This window comes from Onychostruthus taczanowskii, unplaced genomic scaffold (assembly GCF_017590055.1).
Source record: "Onychostruthus taczanowskii isolate IOZ18803 unplaced genomic scaffold, ASM1759005v1 scaffold25, whole genome shotgun sequence".
Lineage (NCBI taxonomy): Eukaryota > Metazoa > Chordata > Aves > Passeriformes > Passeridae > Onychostruthus > Onychostruthus taczanowskii.
In genome coordinates this window covers 5185988-5202135 of record NW_024499796.1, presented here as the reverse complement: position 1 = coordinate 5202135, position 16148 = coordinate 5185988, and the positions used below count along the sequence as shown (strand labels likewise).

Genomic DNA, 16148 nt, shown 5'->3' with positions numbered 1-16148 from the left:
AAGGGGCTGCCCCGACATTCAGCCCCACTCTCCCAGCCAGCACCTGGCAGGGTCACGTCTCAGCCTGGTGGCTGCCCCATGCAGTCTGGCGGGCAGGTGGAAGCCCCCGAGCACCGCTGCCTGCCTTGCTTGTACCCTCGGCCAGGCCACAGCTGGGGCTGCCCGGACACCCCTGCCCGGCAGGTGGGCTTGGGGTCAGGAGATCCCTTGGGACAAGGGGCCTGGATTAGGGAGTCACGGGCAGGGGGTCACAGCTGAGCATGGCCAAAGGGGCACCAGGGACCCCCTTCTGCACTCCTGCCCCGTTCCTCCCCACAGCTCTGCTGGCCGAGGTGAGAGCCCTCACACAGCTATCAGTGGGGCTGGGACCCTCACGCCGGGGTGGGCGCAGGTCCCCGGGGCTGGGGTCGATTCATGGTTCACGGGCTTGGGGACAGAATGGAAACGACTCCTGTCAGCGACGCCTGTCCCCAGCAGCCAGGATGTCCCCGGAGATGTCTGTGACCCGGGGTGAGCAGCAACCATCTCCCATGACAGAGCACTGCCATCTCCTGGGGACCGCGGGGACGGCTGCTCACCCGGGGATGGGGACGGGGATGGAGACCGGACCCGGCACGGGATCCTCTGGGTCCCTGGCACCATTCTCCCCGCGGTGACACCACAGGACAATGACCAACAGACCCTCGGTGATGGACACTGAGATGGTGGCAGCCACAGTGTGACAGAAGGAGGGTGGCCGTGGATGTGGGGTGGCCACACATGCAGCTCCCTGCACCCCATTCAGCACAGCATCTTCCCCCCTCGCAGCTTATGGGATGGCCTTGAGATTTCAAACCAGAGGAAGAGCATCTAAACCTCAACACCAAGCACTCAGGGCCATACTGAGGAGCAGGGCAGGGTCCCTGTCCCACTCCCTGCCCAGGTAACCACCTGGGGAAACTGAGGCACACTCACAGCACACCCTCACAGGGCTGGAGGCACAAGAGAGATGTGTCTCCCCCTCCCCACTTTTAGGCCATGGCGTCCCAAACCTCACGACCCCTCTGCCCCCTTGTTCCACCAGCACGAGGCAAGCACTCGCCAGCCCCAGCCCTAGATCCTGGTGCTGGCAGTGTCCCAGCCCTGGCCGGATGGCTGCATCCTTCCTGCCCGCCTGCCTCCCCGCAGTGCCCCAGCGCTGCCAGTGCCTCGTGGCCCCGGAGCACGGGGCTGACGTCGGGCTGACTGGTGAGTTTGGGTTTTCGTCTTGGGGAGTTTTGTTTTTTCCCTGCTGGCTTCCTTTCTCCACTCTGACTCCTTGGCCTCGTGGCCTTGGCTGACCCCAGCGCTGCCGCCCCTCCTGCCCTCCCAGCCCCTGGCTCCGTGCCCAGCTCCCAGCAGCCCAAAAGTAAGTGGTGGGGGGCCCTGTTGGGGTTGCAGCTCTGCTGCCTCCTGCCCTCCCTGTGGCTGGGTAAACCCTGTCCCCAAGCTCCACTGCAGCCCCTCTGCTATGGCATTATGCCTGTGTGGTTCTGTGGGTGTTGGGGAGCCCCCACATCCCCCATCCCCCACACCAGCACCCACAACTGCCCATCTGCTGGGGTTCTGTGACTCACCACCATGAGGGCACCCACCCAGTCCCCCAGCCAGGAGAACAACCAGCCTGGTGGCTGGGCTCATCTGGGTGTCCCCAGCGCATTCCTTATCCCCTGCGGTAGGGGCTGAGCAGTGAGTGTCCAGGCACAGCAGGACAGGGAACACCCCACTCCAGGGCATCGTGCCACTACAAACCATCACAGCGCAGCCACTGCGTACCCCAAAAAACCCTGACAGCCAACAGAAACAAGGAAATGCCGAGGCATGAAAGTAGTGGAAATCCCCATCCCAAATCCGGTCGCCTCCAGCCCCTGGCGGGCAGTGGGAGAGCTGAGACGCGTGTGCAGGACACGGCTCAGACGCTGCCTGTGTGTCCGGACACACACCCAGAGCACGAGGGGCTTCGGCAATCGGGACAGAACGAGGGCGGCCGGGACTGGCTGGAGGATGCCGGCGCAGGCTCCCTGCAGGCCACGGATTGGGAAGCCGGGGCGAGCGGCCGGGATGCTCCCTCCCTTCCTCTGAGCGCAGCATCCCGCTGCCCCGGCGGGATAAACACCCGCTTCCTGCCCTTAATCAGCTCCAGAGGGGCTGGGGGGAGGACAGAGAGGGAGAAAAAAAAAAAAAACGCTGGAAAGAAAAACTCATTTCCTGCGACAGAAGAAAAAGATAAAGTCTGGATTCATTAAAGTGAACTTTACTGGGGAGAGACGGGAAAGAGCCAAACACAATGTCCTTGAAATTTCCTCCGCACGGCTCCGTCCACGAAAACAGGATAAAGCCGCTTCCGCTGTCTCTGCTGGAGTGCACTGGGGGGAATTGGGGCCGGGGGTTCGGTTACAGGCAGTCCAGGTGGGTGCAGACCTGCTGGAAAACCTCCTCCACAGAGCCCTCGGCGTTGAGCTGGGTACAGAGGGGATAGCTGGGGGACTTGCCCGAGGGCTCTCATCCGAGAGCAACTGGAACTCTCCCAAGGATGCATTTTGGCCATGGGTGAAGAGACCAGGGCTCATTTAGGGCAAAGGAATGCAGGCCATCCTTGGAGGAGGTCGTGTTGGGAATGAGGGGGGTCAGGCCCACCCCAAACTAGGCAGGATTGATTTTTCCTGCTTCCCTCATCATCCCCATCCACCACTTCCCTCCCCTGGGACACAAGCCCCAGGCTGTGGGGCTGGGGCTGCTGGCATCAGCCGCATTCCCTTACCTGGCGGACGATGCCTCTGCTCTTGTAGAAGGCAATGACAGGCTCAGTGGCCTTGTAGTAGGTCTCCAGACGCTTCTTGATGGTCTCCTCATTGTCATCCACCCTCCCGCTGGTCTCTCCTCGCTTCAGCAGGCGTTTCACCATTGTGTCCTTCCCCGCATCCACGTAGAGCAGCAGCGTGGGGGGCGCGATCTGTGCACAGAGGGGACGTGGCTGTCACCACACTGAGTTGGTGTGGGTCTGGTCTGGTTTGGTTTGGGGGGGTGGTGGTGGTCAGCATGAGGGTCACAGATGTCCCCGCACTACCCTCTGCCCCTCTCCACAGGGGTCTGGGGACCAGCAGGACACAGATGTTCCCACACCATCTCCTGCCTCCCACTGCTTTGGTTTGGGAGCACCAGGACACTCTTCCAGCGGCCTCTAGGGCCATGTAGAGGAAGGCAAAGGAACACTGCAGCCAAGCCCTGGCTCTCTGCCACCACCATCATGTCAGCACTGTTGTCACGCTCTGTCAGCCTGAGGACACCATGGTCCCCCCCACTGTGCTCTGGGCACAGGCTGTCCCCGAGGCAGGGGGACCTGCTGCCCAGTTTAGACCCTTCTGGGATGTGATCTCTGCTGGTATGGGGAGGCCAGGCTGCTGCTGGATTGAGTCCTGTGCTAAGCTGGTGCGTGGCACGGCCCAGCACAGCACAGCACCAGTGCTCACCTTCTTTTCAAACTCCTCTCCCTGCTTCACCTCGCGGGGGTATCCGTCGATCAGGAAGCCCTTGGACACGTCTGCTTTGGCCACCATGGCGTCCCGCAGCATGTCCAGCACCGTGTCCTGGAGGGAGAAGGACAGAGCTGCTACAGCTGATATGGGACAACAGGACTCCCACCCAGCATCCCTGGGTCCCTGCAGCATCCCTGCTGCAAACCCCGCCCTGGGATGGCAGGGCCAGAAATGCCTGAGCCATGTTCAACCATTACTGTGGTGGCCCCACTGACACCCCTGCACACCCCATAATGTGGCAGCTGGTGGCTGGTAGGGACTCACCAGGGGCACCAGCTCTCCCTTCTCCATGATGGCCTGCAGCTTCTTGCCCCGCTCCGAGCCCGAGCTGACCTCTGCCCGCAGCAGGTCCCCCGTGGACAGGTGGGTGTAGCCATACTTCTGCACGATCTTCTCACACTGTGTCCCTTTGCCCGAGCCAGGGCCACCTGCAAGGCACATGTGTGCCTCAAGCCATGGGTGAGGAGAGGGAGGGCTACATGGGAGCAGCAGCACAGACACACAGGAGTCCTCAGAGCTCAGTGACATGTCAGTTGGTGTCCCCAAGCCCAGCACCAAGTGGATGGACAGAGCTCCTCCTGAGGTTGCCCAAGTGCTCAGGGGTGGCATGGGCTGCTGGGAATTGGCATGTGGGCACCACACCCTGATGGCACCCAGGCATCACCACCAGGGTTTTGTCACATTACCTCCCAGGGATTTGTTGTCACATCAACCCCCAGTGATTTACTGTCACATCACCCCAGATGCTGCCACCCCATGCCTGGCCAGAGGTGCCCTCCTGGTCCCAGCATACCCCATGTGGCCTTGAGGAGCCAAGCTGGAGCTATGGCCATTCCACAGTGCCTGGGAATAGCCCAGTCTCAGCCTCCAGCCCTGTTTCTCCAGTCTAGAGGTACAGGGAAAAGGCCTGGCCTGACCCCACCAGTGACAGGACCTGGACACAGACTTACCCACCACAAAGATGATTTTGTGCTGCTTGAGCTTTTCTGGAAAAGAGAAAGAAAAATAAATTATCAAAAGCCAAAAGGTCCATCAGGGAGTGAGGTGTCCCCAGGGGGTGCCAAATCCAGGGCAGGCATCCCTGGGGATAGAGGGGACCGATCCAGGAGAGTCCTGGGGAGAAGATGGAGAGGGAAGCAGACGTGTGTCCTGGTCACCTGGGCAGGCTGGGATGTCTGGCCACGTCTGAGCACAAAGACCCCACGGCACCTCGGCCATGGGGCTGGAATTCCAGTGCCACGTGGTGTCCCAGAGGTGCTCACTGTCCACGGCTCCACTGCAGGCAGGGACTGGCCTCATCCATCCCTATGGCCGGCTTCTCACCCCGCTGGGCTAACCGGGGCCGTGGCAGGCTCGGCTTGGCACGGCCACCTCGAGCACCTGGCACAACCCTGGCAGTCCCTGGACCCCAGCATCGGTCCCTGGTCCCTTGGTGGCCGACGTGCAAGTGGCACTGAGCACCCCGTCCCCTGCCCAGCACCCTGGCACAGGGTTCTCACCACCTGTGGGATCTGTGCACCAGCCGTGGTGTGGGGTGATGCCAGGGTGGGATGCCGAAGGGGGAAGCAGAGCTAAAAATAAAGTTGAGCTGCTCTGGGGCCACTTTCCCATCTCCTGATTACAGCTGGATGAAATTTCAGCTCCTTGGCACCCAGCGCTCCCCAGAACTGGGGATGGAGCCAAGTGTCTGGCAGGGACCAATGGGATGTGGGGCATGTGGGGGGGCTGGAGGGACAGGGGGATGGACAGAAGAGAGGGAGGCAAGGACACAGGGGCACGTGGAGGGGGGGAATGCAAACAGGACCAGGGCTGCACGTAATGGGGACAAATGCAGGGGAGGACAGAGGGGACAGAGGCAGGGAGGGAAGGGGAATGCAGAGCGGGTGGATGGGGGGGACCAAGGGGATGGATGCAGGGGGGAACCAAAGGGGGACAGGGGCATGCAGAGGGGATGGGTGCAGGGGGGACAAAGGGGATTAATTCCAGGGGGGATTGATGCAAAGGACAACCAAAGAAAAGGCTAGAAGGGAGACAGGGAGATGCAGAGGGAATGGATGCAGGGGACACTGAGGGGACGGATGCAGCTGGAATGCATGCAGGGAGATGGATCACTCACCTGTCGACATGCTGCCGTGGTCCAGGCACAGAAGCACTTAAGGCTGCCGGAAAAGAGCAGGATAAACAACTCAGCACATCAGGTCACCGAGAGTCTGGGGAGAAATAGGGTCTCCCTTTTTGACCATGATGGTGCCCAGCTCCAAGGCCAGACTGGGGGGATGGGACAGAAGACACAACTCCTGTCTCGGCCCTGGAATAGCGAGCTGAGCGATCTCTGCTTCTGCGGCCATCACTCACCTGGCTGCCAGCAGTCACCCTCCGCATCCGGCTGCGGTAAGGGCATCCCCATGCCGGGTGACGCGTGGTGACGTTGCCGGCTTCCTCCCCTGCCCTGCCCACATCCCAATGCCTGGGGTGCTGCCCGACAGCAGGAAACCCGCTGGGGATGCCCGGTGCCACCACAACACCGAGGGATGCAGGCAGCACCCCCAGCTCCCCACGGGCTGGTTTGAGGGGGGTGTCCTAAGGAGGGGGTTGCAGCACCCCGCTGCACCCCCAGGACCTCGAGGGCGTGTTTGGCCACCCCAGCTGCCCACACCCAGCCCCGCAGCAGCCGACCTGCTTGGCCACGGTGCGTCACCCCAAACCGGCTGGACGGGGTGCAGGGAGGGGGCATCCCGTGGCCAGAGGAGCCCGCAGCCGCTGCCAGGTCGTGTTACAACCTCGAAAGGGCAGGGGCTAAGAATGGCCGGGCTGAAACCGGCACCGGGTCACATCCCACCAGCGCTGCGGGGACAAAGTCCTGAGATGTCCCCACGGGGTTTGGGGAGCGCGGGACCCCCGGGTGCCTAACTGCGGGGTGCAGAGACCCAGGACAGCCGGCAGCAGCCCTGGTGGGGTGGCAGGGGGCTGCGGGCAGCCCCGGCCCTCAGTGCGAGCTGGGTGCCTGACCCAGCGCGGTGCCGCTCCCGCGGGCGCAGGTGAGGGTGATGCGGAGGTGACCGCTCCAGAGGCGACGGGGGGCGCTGGCCCGCTCGGCTCGGGGCTGGGGAGGGGGCTCAGGGTGGCCTTGTGACTACCCAGCCAAGGCCCCTGGGGGGTGCCCCCCGCGATCTCAGCCCCCCGCCAGCTCCAGCGCACCGCTCCCCTTCCATCGGCGGCCAGCGCGCCGCAGCCCCTCCCCGGGACCCGAGCCCCGGGCCCGGGCTGCTCCAGCAGCCCCGCAGGGCCCCGCCACCCCTCGCTTTGCCAAGCAAAGCCCCCCGCGCTGCCCGGGCCCGCCGCTGGCACGGTGCCCGCCCGGGCCCCCAGGGTCCCGGCCCAGCCTGACCCGGCTCCGCGAGTCCCGCACCCACCTGGCCCCGAGGGTCCCGCACCGACCCGGCCCCGCCGCCGCCCGGGCCCGCCACGGTACGCGGCCAAAGCCGCCGGTCCGGCCGGGGCACGGGGGCGGCGCGGCGGTGCCCGCGCAGCCGGCGCCGCGAGGACGCGGTGAAACCCGCACGGCTCGGGGGTGCGGGGGAGCCCCCACCCTGCCGGCTCTGGGGTCTCCGGGGCGCCCCGCTCCCCCAGCTCCTCGGACGGGAATGCTTTTCGTGTCACCGTCCTCATGTCGCCTCCCTTTTTCTGCCCCCATTCCGTTCTCATATCCCCATTCCTCTCCTTAGTCCTCATTCGTGTCCCTAATGTCCCCATCCTTGTCCCTAATACCCTCATGCCCCCGTCCCTATGTCCATCCCTAATGTCCCCATCCGATCCCCATGCTCCCATTCCCATCCCATCCCTACTGTCACCATCCTTGTCCCTAATGTCCTTATGTCCCCATCCCATCCCTATGTCCCCACTCCCAGCTTACACACCCCTCTCCCTCAGCTCCAGGGGTGTAAAACCCCGGGGGTGTGTCCTTGTTAACATCTGCTCAGTGAGAGATGCCGGATGCCAAAGCCAATAGTACAGATTTTATTTAATAATAAAATGTGAGGTAGAGAAATAAATAGAAAAGAGGGATTGTGCGTGTGGGGGAAAGAGAGAGATCAGTCAAGCAGAAGATTTCACCACCCCTGGATCCCTCAGCATCCTGTTGGTCCTTCCTCACCCTGGTCTTCCTGGTGGTGGGGGGGTCCCGAGGCTGTTGAAAACTTCTCACTATTTATACATTTTTGCAAATGAAGGCATTAATGCTCATTGGCCACATAGTTCCTTTATTCCCTTGGTTAAGTGATTCCCTCTCTTCTAATGCTAATTAATCCCATGCTCAGTCTTTCTCTTCCAGTCTAGTCCGTGGGTGTGATCTCCCCCTGCCAGAACTGCCTTCCACCCAGCTGGAGCTGATCCCATCCACCACTTACCTGGCTGGCTTTCCTTGTGGATTCTTTGTGTTATCAGTGACACATTCTTCTCCCTCAGTTTTGTTTACCACCCCTAATCTGAGATAATGCTCGGACAACAGTACCTCCTTATCTCAAATTTCTCTTATGAATTCAGCAGTGGGAAGAGGAGCTTTGGTTGTTGGCTTGCTGTCTATCCCATAAGTTGGGGTGATCTGTTTGAGCAGTGCTGTGTGTATGAGCAGCTGCCCCTCCACAGCTTGTCCGGATGTGTTACCCAGGATGTGCCAGACCAGGCCCAGAGCCAGTGCCACCGTGCTGCTCCCTTCTGTGCCCATCTCATGGCAAAGTCCTTCTGTGCCACCAGACTTTGAGACAGGCAGTGGTGACCTCCCAGTCCTTACCTGCCCTTCCTCTTCCTCTGTGGCTGCAGAGACCCCCTCCCAAGACTCTGTGACCCCAGGGCACCTGGCTGAGGGTGACACAAGCTGGGGAGGTCTCAGCTGTCACCTGTCACTGTCGGAGCTGGAGTCAGTCAGGGACTGGACATGGATCCCAGCTGGACATGCTGGTCACCTTGCTGCACCCCCTGAGTGCCCAGGGACCAGTATTGCTGGGGGTCACTGCCATCATCCCCAAAAACCCGTCCAGAGCCATGGCTCAAGGTACCAGACTGCAGCAATATTTATTCCTGTACAAACAATTACAAAACACGGGTGCCCCATGCTTCCCTCAGCACCCAGCCCCCCAGAACCCCAGCCACAGCCAGAGGGAAACTGAGGAATGGATTCCTGCCAAGGCTCAGCACCCAAACACACCAAATTTAGGTGCTTTCCCCAGATCAACTTCTCTGCTGCTGAGAAATTAATAATAAAGTCCTGTCCCAGCTATACGGTGCCACCAGGCACCACTTCCCCCCACTACCTGCCCACTTCTAAATTGTTCACAGGCAGCTGCTGGCCCTTTGTTTCCAGTAATGAGCAGCCCCTGCTCAGTCCTTCATCCAGGAAACCCAAGTAGAAACCCCAGAATTAGAAGTGGGGAGAAAAAAAGCCAAAACCCCCTAAAAGCTCCAAAAAATCCCATCTTCGTTAGAAAAGGTTTTGGCAGTGTGGGGCGCAGCAGTGCTGGGAGGGGCTGGTGTTTTTGGGGTGCTGGGACAGGGAGGGTGGTAATGTCACCCCTGTGGGGTCCCACCAAGAACTGTGGGGTTCTGCTGTGAGAAGGATGACGGAGGATGGGGATGAGGGGCTGAGGATGGCAGGGGGGATGAGCTCCAAGAGTGGGTCTCCTCACCCAGATGGTTGGGGGAAAGTCACTGTGGTGACCCCAAAGCTGAGCTGAGGGGACTTGGAACCCCCTTACAGCCTCACAGGGGCTGCAATGTGCCTGGACCAGGATGGGGCAGGATATCACACCCAAGTGTCCTGCACATGGACGGGGGACACCCCAAATCTTACATTCACCACCTGATCCCCATAAACCAGCTCAAAACTCAACACATCCCAGGGGCAAGGAGCCACCATGCACAACAGCAGTGGTCCTGTGGGAGGACCATGAATCCCACCACTCCCAGGGGGATGCAGGGGATCCCCCATCCATCCCAGCTGCAGGGGTCTGCCCAGCAGGCGTGGGGCAGCCCCTAGGTCCAGGTGGGGTGGGAGAAGGTGATGTTGTAGAGGCCGGCCCAGCTGGCAAAGACCCTCTTCTCAGTGATGAAGCGGTGGTGGTTGCCGCGGCGGCTTCGCTCGTTGTGGATGTAGGTTGTGCACTCGTCAGGGCCCTTGGGCTCATAGTAGTGGTAGGGCAGGCGCCGGGGTGGGGGGTGGCGGCTGCAGTGGGGAAAGAAACACGGGGTGAGCCCCACGGTGGGGTCAGGGCGCTGGGGTGGGGGCCTGGGGGTCTCCTCACCCGCAGTAGCTGGGTGGCACCATGCCGTAGACGTGGATGGCGTCGCACAGCTCCACCGCGATCACCATGGTGAACCAGCCAGTGCTGAGCCACGAGCGAGACTTCTCCCTGGGGAGGGGAAACAACAGGAATGACAGGGGTGAGGTGATGTGGATGATGGACCCCCTCAGTGCGCCCAGCGCGCCTCAGGGACTCCCAGCTCAATGCTGCAGCCCATGAAGCAGCTCCAAGAGTCAGCTCTGTCTTGGGAACCTGGAGAAAGGGGGACACAGCACGAGAGGTGGCTCTGAGGCACCTGTCCTTCCCTGTCTCTCCTCGGAACAGGTCATCAAACTGCTTCATGCGGCCGGGGGACACAACGTAGGCTGTCATGTTGGGGAACGAGGCGCAGACACGCTGGATGATCTTCAGGAGGCTCTTCTGCATCTTGGTGGGCGGCCCCCAGAAGATGAAGATGGTCTCTGGGGTCTTGTTGACGAACTCCTGGGGCCGCTTCAGGACACGGTAGAGGCTGGAGTGGGCCACCACGCGGAAGCTGGTCTTGTTGCCCACATCGGCATTGTAGCCTGTGGTGGGAGCATCGTTCATGCGGATGGTGCACTCAGCCCCGTCAATGGCCGTGCCCAGGTGGGTGCCCAGGAGGTGGCTGGAGCTGGTGACAATGACGCATTGGTGGCAGCGGGCAGTCAGGGTCTGGCGATGACAAGTGCAGGGTCAGCAGGTGACTTTTGATGTCACCGTGGACAGGGTACTGCTCCCTGCGGAGCCGCTGTCCTCGGCAGGGGACAGTTCGGCTGGATGCCAGCAGAGGGACAGCCCCTGTGTCACCGCCCAGGCCCTGTGCCCAGCCCGTACCTTGTTCCCGCAGACGGGCAGGTACCCGCTTTTCACCCCCCACTTCTTGAGGTCGGGGGGCCGGCGGGCTCTGCCCCGCAGGCGGCTGTAGGGGAAGACCTCGCTCCCGTTGCCGGAGCTGTAGATGATCAGCAACATGATCAGGGCAAAGAGGACCCCCAGGGCGGCGGCGCGCTGGCTCTGCGGGCGGGGGGACAGCGTCAGCCGCTGCCCCCACCCCACGGGGGTGCATCCACCCCTCTCCCAAGGCACTCCAGCAGGATTGCCTGCTGTCCCAGGAGGTCCCCGAGGTGATTCTGTGGCACTCACCGTGCTGCCACTCATGTCTCTGTGCCAGCCTCAGCACACAGCGATTGCCGGCGTCCCGCGAGCACCTGCAAGGCATGTGGTCACCCCCAGCCTGGCACCTGCAAGGCATGTGGTCACCCCAGCCTGGCCCATTGTCCCCAGGTGGGGGGTACAGGTACACAGGACGAGTCACCAGGTCCCCCTCTGAAGAGGAGAACAATCCCCCGGAATTTATGAGGGGAAAAGAAACGCTGTTGACAGAGGCTGGGCAGACTCCGAGGTGTGAAAGAGCCAAAGCCAGCCGAAGCTTGTGCCTGGGGAATCCCCACGTTAAGCTGGGTCCAGGGAGGATTATCCTCCCCTCGTGGGGATGAAACCACTCAAACCGCAGGGTTAGGGAGGGTCAACCTGCTGCTCGTGCAGTGAAATTCCATTAAAACCACCGCCACAGGAGCCTTGGATCAGGAGGGAATGGAAGGAAGTGAGACCTGCCCCACACAGTGCACGCATGGGATTGCATCCAGCAGACCTGCAGGGACCTCTCCAGCCCCGGGACCCACTCTGTCTTCCACTCCAAGTGGACTGACCCAGTTTAGTTTTGGGAGCCCTGGTTAGTGAGTCCCAGCCATTCCTGCAGCGCTCCAAGCAAAGGGAAATTAAAAACCACTGAAACCTCTTTACTAATTGTCGCAAGGAAAATTATGCAACAGCTTGAGATCAACCCCTGGGGGGAGCTGACACCTCGAAAGGCCCTCAGGGCCGGTGGTGGCGCCAGAAGGCACCAGCCTGCCCGGGGAGCCCAGGCCACGGCCGGCGTGCTGATGCTGAGGGGTTTCATCGCGCAAAGGCTGGGGATGCTGAGGGGACCCCCACTCCCGGACCCCCCTTCGCTCCCTCCACAGCTCTCGGGCCATGCAGGGAGGGGTCCCGGCGGGCCCCGCGGCCTCACCTGCTGGGGGCTCTCATGAGGGCTCCGTCACCTCCTGCGCCCCGCGGGCGGCGGGCGCGGCCCGGCCCCTCCGGCGGGCCCGGCCATGGCCGGCAGCGGGGCTCACACTGCCGCTCTGCGGGAGAACGCTGCTTCAGACCCGGCCCCTCCTCCGCCGGGGGTCCCCCAGCCCCGGATGCGAACCCTCCCGCCCTCCGGGAAGGGAAAACCCTCCCGGCCCCGGGTGCGAGCCTCCCGGCACTCCTACGTGCGAGTCCTCCCCCGCCCCGGGGAGCATCCCCCAGCCCCGGCGACACGGGAGGGAGCGGGACCCTTCCTGCCCCTCCAACCCCTGTACACCGGCCCCGGGGCAGGGGCGCTGGCCCGCCCGGCCACGGCGCCTTCCGCCCCTGCACCGGCTGCACGGGCCCGGCGGGGACGCGCCAGCGCCACCGAGCGCTCCGGCCCGCAGCGCGCCCCGACACCGCGATACCGCTGCCGATATCGATACCGCTGCCGATATCGATCCCGCTGCCGATATCGATACCGCTGCCGCTGCCGGTACCGTTACCGTTACCGCTGCCGTTACTGATACCGCTGCCGATACCGACCGCGCCGCTACCGCTGCCCAGGCCGGGTCCTAGTGCCGCCCTCCCGGGATCGGGAGAGCCGCTAGATCCCCGTGCCGCCCTCCCGGGATCGGGAACACCGCCGGGTCCTAGTGCCGCCCTCCCCAGGATCGGGAGAGCCGCTAGATCCTAGTGCCGCCCTCCCGGGATCGGGAGAGCCGGGAAAGACCGGGACTGATTCCCCGGTCGCCGAGGGCAGCGGGGATGGGGCAGCGCTGCCCGGCTGTGCCAGGAGCAGCGCGCCGTGCCTGCCCGCTGCCGGGCGCAGCGCATTGCCGGGATGCCGAGCTCTCCCCCGCGCTGGCCCGGCAGCCCCGGGCCCAGCTCGGGGGGGTTTCGTGGCGCAGGGGGACGGCTCCACCGCTGGCAGGGACTTGCATCCCTGACGCCTGTCCAGAGCGATTCTGGCTCCGCTGTGCCGGTGATGCACTGCCCTGCAGGAACCAGCCCTGGCAGCACCACCAGTTCCTAGACCACTCGCTCCTCACTGCACCCTCTCTCATCTCTGCTCCTCCTCTCACCCCTGGTTCCCCAGATAGCACCGGACCCACCCAAACATGTGGCATCTGTTTACATGTTCAAAGGGCTGCTGTGGGCTCAGGGCCATGCACTTGCCCATGGCGTGTCCCATCTCTCCAGGGACATGGGAGCTGCCAGTGCCCTGTGACAGCCCAGCAGCACTGAGCTCTGTGGGACTGAGGATCACCCCAGACCCAGCAGTCATCCTGCAGAGATGCAGTTGCTGGTTCCCAAACAACCTCAACTGCTTTCAGCACCCTCTTCCATGTTTAGGCTCAGCTCTACCCCCTTATCACCTCTCCCTCTTATTTATAGCCTGGCAGCCTGTGATGAGGTGTTGAGTATCCCCCCTCCCTCACTCCCTGTCCTGTCCTGCAGCCACAAGGGGCACAGCAAGGGGCACAGCAAGGGGCACCACTGACTTAAAAACAATTTTAATGGCCACGTTTGCTTTGGTCTGAATCCAAGGACACTTGTGACAAGGCAACTTGTAGCCCCTAGGGCACAGGTGGCTCCAGGGCTTCCCAGCTGAGGGGATGCAGGCACCAAGCAGCAGAAGGCAGAGCCTGGATCCAGCTGCCTGCACCGCACACCCTGCACTGTCCAGAGGGCTCGAGTGGGGCAAGGACCACAGTAGAGCTTCGTCCGTGTGAGGCACCAGTTTGTGGCCCTGGTGGGGCTGAGCATTTCTGCCCCATGTCCTGCTGGAGTCCAGCAGCATATCTAATCCTGAATTAAATATTCCTCCTAGTAGAGAGAGCAGAAAATCAGGTCTCCCTGGGTCCATCCAGGCAGGCGTTTGGAGCTGGTGGGGCTGCATGGGTCTGGCTCATGTCCCCCATGTACCAACAGGGGGTTCCCAGCCCATCCACCAGCTGGGGAAACAGGCACTGCTGCTGCAGAGACGGAGACTCCCTGCTCCAGGGCTCGGCAAAAGGTGTCCAACCGTGCCACTGGCAGAGCTGAGACGTGTTGCTGCAGGATGGGAGCCGCCCTGCCGCTGAGGTCCTGCCGCCGAGGTCCTGCCGCCTCACCCCGTGGCTGGCGCCCTACCTGCCTGCCCAGGATGGGTGCTTGAAGACAATGTTCCTCCTCTTGGCCCAGCGGGAGAAGATGGCTTTCTCGGTGATGAAGCGGTGCCCGGCCCGGCGAGCTTGCTCGTGCATCAGGTACATCTTGCACTCGTCCAGCCGGCCCTTCTCAAAGTAGTGGTACGGCACGCTGGAGTGGTTCTTTTCCCTGGAGGAGGGGACAGGGTGAGTGTGGGACTTGGGGGGACACCAGACCACCCCTCACCTGCCCCTGCCACCCCCTCCACACCTGCAGTAGCTGTCGCTGACCATGCCAAAGACACAGATCTGCTCGCACAGCTCCATGGCCAGGATCATGGTGAACCAGCCCGTGCTCAGGAAGGAGCCGGATTTCATCCTGCAAAGCATCGTGGTCACAATGGAGTGGGTGGCACTGCTGCTGGCCCACCTGGGTGGTAGTGCCACCACCACAGGTGCTTGATGCGGGGGACAGGTATGTGAGGGAGCCCGATGAGACCTCCTGACCTCAGGAGCCAGCAGTACCTGTTCTTCCCTGTCTCGTTCTGGAAGACGTCGTCACAGTATGTCATCTTCTCCTCGGTGAGGGTGTAGATCTGCAGCTGGGGGTACTTCTCCATCACCTTGACCAGCGCCTGGTAGGTTGAGCCCATCTTCTCCCTGTTCATCTTTTTTGCTGGCCCCCAGATGAAGTAAAGGGTCTCTTGGGACTGCTGGAAGAAGTAGGGCTGGTTCCCCAGCAGCAGCGGGACGCTGGTGTGCGAGACCACCCGGATAGTGCTGCGTGCCCCCACGTCCTGCTCGTAGCCGCTGGTGGGGGCATGGTTCATGCGCAGCACGCACTCCTGCCCGTCGATGGCCTGTCCCAGCTGTGAGCCCAGCATCTGCCCCGAGCTGGAGACCACGGCGCAGTGGCGGCACAGCGCTCGCTCCAGCGGCTGTGGGGAGAGGCACCGTCAGCCCCTCCTTCCCTCCCGCAGCAGCTGGGTACACCACAGCCCCTGCCTGTCCGTCCCAAAGGGACAGGAAAACTGAGGCACAGGTGGGCCGAGCTGCCACACCGGCCCCAGCCCTGCCCCATCCCCACGCACCTTCCCGTCGGGAACGCGGCTGTAGCCCTGGAAGCTGCGGACGCTGGATGCGGTGGGGCTGTCCCGCAGCCCCGGGGCCGAGCAGCAGGGCTGCACACGGGCGTGGTAGCAGAGCAGGATGTACAGCACCGCCGCCACCGCCGCGCACACCAGCGTTAGGAAGAGCCGGACCTGGAAGCGGAGCGGGTGGAGTTCTCCGGGCCTGCCCACGTGCACCGGCCCCGCGCCGGATGCCGGTGGCCCCGTGGCCATGGGGGAGCTGCCCCTCGGAGGGTGCTGAGGTGTACTGGGGGGAGCGGTGCGGGGTGCCGGGCCCGGTTCACTGCCTGCAGCGGCGATGCCCGCACGCCCTACGGGCTCGGTGCCGCCCGCGGGCACCGGCAGCAGCCGGGCTCAGCCCCCTCCGGCCCCTCGCCCCTGCCCCAGCGGGTACTCACCAGCGTCTTCATCCTCGGGGGGCTGGCGAATCCCCGGGCGGGGTCCGGGGGTCACCGGGAGGGTGGGGGCTCGCACCCTGCAAGCGGAGCGGGCTCAGCGGCGGCACCCGGGGCGAGGTCGCCAAGCGGGATCGCGCCGGTCCCCAACGCCCCGGGCTCCCCTCCGCGCCTGGTGCCGGGACACCCCCGAAGCCATTACCGGGACCCCCCCGCATCCTCATTCCTATTCCCCGGGGTCTCCCACGTGTGCAGTTCCCCCCTCCGGGTGCAGTTCCCCCCGTGGCTCCGCGGGTGCCGCCCCGCCGGGCAGGGCTCGGGGCCGGGGTGTCTCCCCGGCGCAGCATCCCCGGTTCCCGGTGCCGGCCGCACTCACCGAGCCGGGAGCCACCGGCGGGTCCTGCATCCCGCCCGGAGTGGGGCTGGCGGGCCGCGGCGGGGCGGAGCCGAGCTGGCACAGCCGGAACCGGCACCGGGACCGCCCCCGGCCGCCCGCCCCGCCCCG

At 63.4% G+C, this 16148-nt stretch overlaps 3 protein-coding genes across 6 annotated transcripts in view; all 3 read right to left on the bottom strand.

Moving 5' to 3' along the window:
* Positions 1–2256: 2256 nt before the first annotated feature.
* AK1 (adenylate kinase 1) lies at positions 2257–7028 on the bottom strand. Of its 2 annotated transcripts, none has more exons than XM_041406883.1 (7): positions 6968–7028; positions 5671–5713; positions 4505–4540; positions 3819–3982; positions 3489–3605; positions 2780–2971; positions 2257–2478 (listed from the first exon to the last, which is right to left on the bottom strand). In XM_041406883.1, exons 2-7 carry the CDS (start codon positions 5678–5680, stop codon positions 2413–2415), a joined length of 585 nt encoding a protein of 194 aa, XP_041262817.1. In that variant the 5' UTR covers positions 5681–5713; positions 6968–7028; the 3' UTR covers positions 2257–2412. The 2 variants fall into 2 exon arrangements, with proteins under 2 accessions (XP_041262817.1, XP_041262816.1); XM_041406882.1 differs by lacking the exon at positions 6968–7028 and adding an exon at positions 5910–5959.
* Positions 7029–8599: 1571 nt separating this feature from the next.
* On the bottom strand, positions 8600–12519 carry ST6GALNAC6 (ST6 N-acetylgalactosaminide alpha-2,6-sialyltransferase 6). Of its 2 annotated transcripts, none has more exons than XM_041406869.1 (7): positions 12493–12519; positions 11943–12057; positions 11015–11112; positions 10706–10885; positions 10146–10543; positions 9851–9958; positions 8600–9771 (listed from the first exon to the last, which is right to left on the bottom strand). In XM_041406869.1, the coding sequence occupies exons 3-7, from the start codon at positions 11027–11029 to the stop codon at positions 9582–9584; spliced, it is 891 nt and encodes a 296-aa protein (XP_041262803.1). In that variant the 5' UTR covers positions 11030–11112; positions 11943–12057; positions 12493–12519; the 3' UTR covers positions 8600–9581. The 2 variants fall into 2 exon arrangements, with proteins under 2 accessions (XP_041262803.1, XP_041262802.1); XM_041406868.1 differs by having other exon boundaries at positions 11015–11079.
* Positions 12520–13487: 968 nt separating this feature from the next.
* ST6GALNAC4 (ST6 N-acetylgalactosaminide alpha-2,6-sialyltransferase 4) overlaps positions 13488–16148 on the bottom strand; it is a 2982-nt gene continuing 321 nt past the window's right edge. Inside the window, exons 1-6 of one of the 2 annotated variants that reach the window (XM_041406877.1) lie at positions 16020–16101; positions 15647–15723; positions 15210–15380; positions 14644–15056; positions 14390–14497; positions 13488–14308 (exon numbers count right to left, since the gene is read on the bottom strand). In XM_041406877.1, the coding sequence (XP_041262811.1) occupies positions 14119–14308; positions 14390–14497; positions 14644–15056; positions 15210–15380; positions 15647–15658 (894 nt within the window). In that variant the 5' untranslated portion in view covers positions 15659–15723; positions 16020–16101 and the 3' untranslated portion in view covers positions 13488–14118. Of the gene's footprint in view, positions 14309–14389; positions 14498–14643; positions 15057–15209; positions 15381–15646; positions 15724–16019; positions 16102–16148 lie in introns of those variants that run through there. The other variant, XM_041406878.1, reaches the window with a different exon arrangement.